Source organism: Tachypleus tridentatus, chromosome 9 (assembly GCF_004210375.1).
Source record: "Tachypleus tridentatus isolate NWPU-2018 chromosome 9, ASM421037v1, whole genome shotgun sequence".
Taxonomy (NCBI): Eukaryota; Metazoa; Arthropoda; class Merostomata; order Xiphosura; family Limulidae; genus Tachypleus; species Tachypleus tridentatus.
The window spans coordinates 80405745-80413113 of record NC_134833.1 but is presented as its reverse complement, the minus strand read 5'-3'; the positions used below and the strand labels follow the sequence as shown (position 1 = coordinate 80413113).

General features: G+C 32.0%; 1 protein-coding gene across 1 annotated transcript in view; it reads left to right on the top strand.

Moving 5' to 3' along the window:
• Positions 1–202: 202 nt before the first annotated feature.
• Positions 203–7369, top strand: part of LOC143225589 (uncharacterized) — a 109268-nt gene continuing 102101 nt past the window's right edge. The window contains exon 1 of the mRNA XM_076455290.1: positions 203–601. Within this exon, the coding sequence (XP_076311405.1) occupies positions 564–601 (38 nt within the window). The 5' untranslated portion in view covers positions 203–563. The remainder of the gene's footprint in view (positions 602–7369) is intronic.

Genomic DNA, 7369 nt, shown 5'->3' with positions numbered 1-7369 from the left:
CAACACTTATTTTGAGTAAGTTTAGCTTATAGCTTTCTTCAAGATCATGAGCTAACTTTAGAAAACCTCCTCTGTTTAAGATTTCAAAAAATTGGTAATTTACTGAGAAGGTTAAAAAAAAAATAAAGATCGTCATACGCTTGTCTCGTGCGAGGTTACGGTTTATAGTCGTTTTGGCAGATTTCATAAGGTTTGCTGAAACTGTTGATAACGAAAAGAAGAATGATCGAATAATAGAGAAGAAAATCATCCCAGCGGGAACTTGCTTCGCTTTATCTCGATAATCAACTGACAGGGTTGCCAAGAAACCACTTCTTGCCGTACGCTAAGCCACAAAGTCAGACTTGTCTTCAGAGGATATACCGTTACCGTGGGGTGGAGCAGATGTTCTCTCAGTGATGTGAGAAGACGTGAATCTTGAGTTCAGTGAGCTACGACACGCTCAGCTGATAATTATCTTCTGTTTACCATGGTAGTATTAACATTCATGAATTGTGTAATTGAAATCTTTGCTAATTTCGCTTGAAGAAATTCCTTAATAATAAGTTATCCTAAATTCCACAATGTTACAGGTTTACATGGACCATTTCAAATCAGCAAGGTAAGCAAGATTGTTATTATTCAATTTTACTCAGTGCACGAATGTTATTATTTATCAACATGTATATTGTAATAATTGTTGTTAATGTAATGAAACAGTTATATTTTTATGTGAATAAGTTCAACAGATTTAACAATCACTAATGCGTTGTTTAGTCAATTTTTGAAAACAGTCACAACAAATCATATTGAGGTATAAAGAGCGAGCTATTCTAAAAGGGAAGGGCGAATTGTCAGATTTGAAGAACTACAAGCTCCTAGTTTTACGGCAAAGGTGAGATGATATATCATACAAAGAATGAGGATTGTATATTCGTGCCTTTGTCATGAGTTACAAGATAAATCACGAAATATATAGAGACATTATAAACAAAACAGAAAATATTAGACTTGTGTGCGTCTTCAATTACTAAACAGAAAGATAAGTCAGAGTGAACATTCTCTATTTAGTTAAAATGTAATCGTAATATTTTCCGCCGAAATTTAATTATGTACAACGAGACCTTAAAAGCTGACTGGCTCAGATAAGTAATCTTGGTTTTGTAGACTCGTATAGTGAAGATTAAGCCTATTTTATTAGAGCATCTGCTCGGAAAGAAGGGTGTGGTCAGGAATCTTACTGGTCGCAGTTTTCAGTATGCGTAATGAACACAGTGTTCATACTATATGTTTCAGTTAGTTTAATAAGTTTTTGTTTTGAGAAACTGTAGTATTAACACAACCTATTGCATTTAAGTAATCACTCATGACTTAGGCTTAAACGCCATATTTAGTATCCACAACTTATAAAGCAATACATTATAGTTCCTGTATGAAAAACTGTCAAACGTTTTTGTTACAGTGGGATACTGACTGTTTCAAAATAATCTAATTGTAACAATAATAACTTACAGATGTCATATGATAAACTGTACACGTCTTCTTTAAGCTTCATTGCAAACTTTCTTCCTGTCTTTCCACTCCCAGAACATCAGTTATACTTTCTCTTTGTACGACTCAAACTTCTGTGTGCCCAGTGGTGATCAGTGGTAAGTCTGAGAGCTTAAAAATCAAAAATCTGATTTCAATGTTCGTAATTGGCAGAGCACAGATGTATCATTGTGTCGCTTTGTGCTTAACAAGAAACAATCACTTTTTATGAAATATTTTAATATTTTTTTCCAGAGGCATTATATTTTGTAACAAATATCACTTAGTACAATAAGTAAGCTCATGTTTCAATCATAATCAGTATATTAGGGAAAAAAGACAATATTAAGAAGTTATCTGATTGCCAGACTATTTGTCCTGAACTTAAGGAAGCAAGAAAAATCAGATAAACAATCTGATTATAAACTATATATACAAAACTATGCTTTTCTTCAGATTTCTGTGGAAAAGATGTAAAGGGTTCTTTGTTAACCATGTTTGAGATCACGACACGAACAGTTGCAAATGCTTTGATAAGTTTTATAAATACGTTACTGAATACATATTAATATTTGTCATACTTTCCAAAAATAACTTTTCACACGTATCGGACATTATTTTCTTGTGGTTGGTTGAAAATTTAAATTTATCTACATTGGTCGCAATTAATAATTAACACAGTAATTAATATAGTTATAATATAAACTGTCACAAAACAGTTTATCTAGAAATATGCTATAAAAGAAGGGCTTGTGTTTATTAGAATGAATTCACTCTTCATTTAGGTACCGTTGCTCATATCGGCATTTTTTGCCGTAATTCAGATAATATCACATGAGTTTTAATCAGTTTAGAAGATTTAGGCAAAATCCTCAAACTACGTTAACATAAAAAAGGTATCGAACATAATTTACTTAGAACACATTAAAACTAGATGTTCACTTCACGTTACCTTAATGTATCTTTATTGTAGATTAGGATCTTTGTTTTTAAAGTAGTACATGATGAAAAGGAGAAAAATCTTTAATAGAATGTTGACAATTATAACTATTTAGGTAATCTGGTATACAGAAGCTACGACTAACAGTACAAAATATTTTCAAATAGAAGAAGAAAAGAAACTACACTTGTAAAAACGTACCTGGTCAGTAGTTTGTATTATTTTTGATATATTCTTCTTACTTAAATGTTTCACTGCTCGAAAAGTTTTTCACAATTAATCTGTAGTACAAATTGCATTTTTAAGGTAATATGCATAAGTTAAAAAAACAGGTGTCTTTTAGCGCTGTTAACTTCGACCTTGTTTTATTTTAACTCTGATATATTCAATTACATTTCCCAATATTTATTTTGTGTAATACTGAAACACATGAAGTTTGTCAGGGATATTAGGAATGCCGATGTGTGTAATATTTCACATTTTCAAGCGAGCTAATATTGACAGGCGGTTATTAAGGAACAATAAAAATGTACTTTGTTTTACAATTGCTTATAGATATTTGGTTTTATTAAAATTAATATTGAAAATATAATTTTCAAGCAGCAACTAAATTCTCAATTTTACTGTTAGAACACGACATAACAGTTTGGTTCAAGACTTAATCTCCATGTGTAACTGCAGTGGTAAGATGAACAGCCGACAGTTTTAATTTTCCACTGGATTAATTCTGATTTTGCAAAAAAATATTAAGTTTAAGGTTAAGACATAGATCTTATAACCATAAAACAGAATTTAAATTGTCATTAAATTCAATAAGTTTGTTCTAAACAAGAATCTTAGTTGAGATCTGTATAAAAGATGTTTTTCTGTTTTGAAACTTTACTGCATAACTCGAAGTATCCATAATTATACAATGTAAGACATTCAACAAGAACTAAAGCTTACAGAATGTTAATTTATTTATCTCTGTCACATGTAATATTTACCTATTGTATTGGAATCTCAAACAACATAGCAGTACTACGTGTAAAAATTTCTGGACAAGGAACACAAATCAGAGCAAGTGATGTTTTCCTCAGAAGCTGATATTTTCTACACGTTATTTCCAAAGAAATAAAATTTATATGTCATGTGTAACTACTGAATATACTGAACAGACGTGAAAGTTTAGATTGGGGTGATAATGTTTTCACAGGCCATTTTATCAAGGTACCAACAAATAAACAAGTAATTGGTGAAGGTAGCTGTCTGAAAATATTACTTAGGCATGAGAACAAATGTCATACAAACACTATTTCAGTTTAGTGAATAATTTCAAAATAATTCCAACACGATTTGATTTTTACATAACGAAAAACAATAATGAATAACATGTTAATGAGTATTCTATTTCCAAACCTAGATTAACACAGTTATAAGACTTTCTTTCTTATGGCAGCCCGCCATGACCAGGTGGGTTAAGTCGTTCGACTCGTAATTGGAGAGTCGCGAGTTCGAATCTCCGTCGCGCCAAACATGCTCGCCCTTTCAGCCGTGGGGGCATTATAATGTTACGGTCAATCCCACTATTCGTTGGTAAAAGAGTAGCCCAAGAGTTAGCGGTGGGTGGTGATGACTAGCTGCCTTTTCTCTAGTCTTACACTGCTAAATTAGGGACGGTTAGTGCAGATAGCCCTCGTGTAGCTTTGCGCGAAATTCAAAACAAACAAACAAACAATATTATCTGAGGTCATTAATTAGTTTGTAAGAGGATTCAGAAGTGGTCTTATTACTTTCTAATCACTTTGTGTGTGTTGTATTTCAAGGTTTACCAAACCCCAGTTTTTTATCTAGAGAGAAAACTAAGCAGGCTAAGAACATCTTCAGGTGTGAATATGTATATTATATATTTACACATAAAAATATAACAATGCTATACATTTTCCCCCATAACTTTGAAATAGTTGTTCAACGTGATATGTATTTATTAGTTATATTTGTGTAAGAATAGAGGAGTGATTACATTAGGTGCTACAATATTCTTCCATGTAGTGTAATATTTGCACTGGTCTGATACTTCTAAACACACAATATTAAACGATCCGATTTGTTGCGATACTTGCTACAACTTTCCAAGTACATCAGCCCCGGGCAGGTTCTTATAAACGCATAATATTTTTATTTCTATTCAGAAATTTAATTTATTCTGGTACCCCATACACATTGTACGAGTATACCAGTATGACGTTGGCTGTAGTACATTATACACACATTGCACTATCAACAACATGGTCCAAATATACACTCCATACATGTTTCTTGACGACAACAGTACCTGTATTAAAGTACAGGTTACGCAATACTTTCTAGTCTAACACCACTGTATTGATTGTACTGTGTGCTGCATATATATTTCTCTGTAACCTTACTGATTGTATTGTATTCTGCATATACTTTTCTTTGCAACAACAATATCTTGATCGTAACGCATCCTACATATACTTTCCTTTGTAATAATACTTTATTGATTATACTTTATATTACATAAATTTCCATCTGTTAACTGTAACAGTTCTGATTGTATTGAATACACAGCATGCTGCACATAATTCTCTACTGATTGATTGTACTGTATTTGTTTTACTATTTCCTCTATGACAGCGCTATATTGATTGTACTGTGTTCGGCTTACACATTTCTATGCAATACAACTGTGTTGATAACAGTAAGTGTTATGTTTTCTCAGGATGAGCACGTGACCGCTAAACCTGATTGTTATTTTCACCGTTGTATACTATTGTAGATGTTTTAATAAATGCCTGGGTCAAGTTGTTGCGATTACACTTGAAATCTTACAGAATATGTTTATCTTTTTAAATTAAAGAGATTTATTTGTATATTGTTACTGTATTCCCCAGTGTTCAAAGATGTTTTCTTTAGACATAGCTGGCTATTATTACTAAAGCATGTAACTAAATCCAGAATCACGTACTATATTTAAGTCAAGCAAAGGCTTAGTAATAGCCTTGAGGGTTTATAATATTAGAAAGTCGAGGACAACACAGATGGCCCATTGTGCAATTTTTGCATTTGAAAAAATAAATAAATACACTATTTGTAAGTTACTAAGACATAACGCTTTTATTTAGTACAAGTAGTTCAGAAAGAAAACATTCTAGCTTTATATTTTAGTTCATAAAAATAAACTTAATTTTTTGTTTATATTTTAAAAAAGCGAACTAAATGAGAACTCGTTTCTCAATTTTCTCTGGGAAGAAGGTTACGAAATAAATATATATACCTTTTGCAAAACCCTTTATGAGGTAGAGTTTTTAGCCTTGAGAGCTAAAATGAAAAATTAAATAAATCGATGTATATACGACTTACTATTTCTCTAGCCTTTCTTTGTACATTAGGTTTCCGTTTTGTAGTGTTTGTTACTAACACTAAAGTAGAAAGAATAATTTCTAAAATGACACAAAAACCAATAAATCTAACAAGAGTAGACACGGACTATAACTACAATATACAACATCTGATAAATAAATAGTAAAACAACTAAAATCACCAGCAGTTGTAATTACATAATGGTACAATTGCCAAATATATGGCCATGTTTCAGCATGTCTAGCAACACTGAGGTGGATATGGCGGTGAACACCACATATCAATATACATATCAGTTACAGAAATAAAAATGAGCAGCAACAACGAAAATATGTTAACTAATCCTGCTAAACAATTGCTCAAATGTTACAGCAGCAGGAATCTATATATGGATATTAACCTACTTTCCAACATCTTTTTCCACAACCATAACACAGTTGTAACAGGTGTGATCTCAACAGCAAACATACAAACTTTGGATGTAAATCCATAGATGAAAATAACATAGCCCTACTATATGATGATACGCCAACGCATACTATGTATGCCACAAAAACAAGCGATATACTAGAAATTTGCTTCACTTCATATAAGTTAAGCCAGAAGTTAGTAAAATGTAATGTGGGAACAGATGTTGACAGCGATCACCTACCAATATGGTGCGTTTTCGATCTCTCCCCTCCATAAAGATATAACTTACAAAAAAGATAAATTTGACTATTAAAAAACAAATTGGCAAAAATACCAGAAAGAGCTAGACAACATGTTACCAAACAATATTAAGCATACAGCCAAAACCAATCAGAAATTGACAATTACAATAAAATAATTACGGAGTGCCTTCAAAAATCAGCCAATGAAGCAATACCGAAACAACAACAGAAAACTATAAACAGTACATGGAAACCAAACAAACAATTGATAACACTAATCAAACAACGAAGACAATTAAGAGAACAATTCATGGTAACAAGAGGTAAAGAATTAAAATCACAAATTAATTACAAACAAAGTCAGAGCAGAAATTAAATTGTTAAAACAGGAAAAACGGGATAATTTCTACTTCCAACTAAATGAAAAAATCAGACCCAAGAAAGTTTTGGTCACACCTAAAAAGACTTACCAACGAAGAAACTACAACAAGAAAATACCCAGCACTAGAGCATAATAACATCACAACGCGCACACACACAAACACACACAAAAACCGAAGCTTTTAAGCAACAAGTACAGAATACTATGAAAACACAGAAATTCAGATATGAACAGTAAACTGTCATGTAACAAATAACACAGAATTATATAAACCACTTTTCCCAGTTAACCTAAACAACAAACACCAATATAACAAATGACAACAATAGCATATTGCTAACCAAAAAAAATCACAATACAAGCAATAAAAAATACAAAAAACAAATCCCCAGGAGATGATGGTACAAAAGTCATCCTCATCAAACCAACTGTGTAGGCAAAATTCTTGAACGTATAATCAGTAGTAGACTCTCCACATTTCTGGAGATAACAGCAAAATTACCTGAAGAACAAAATGGA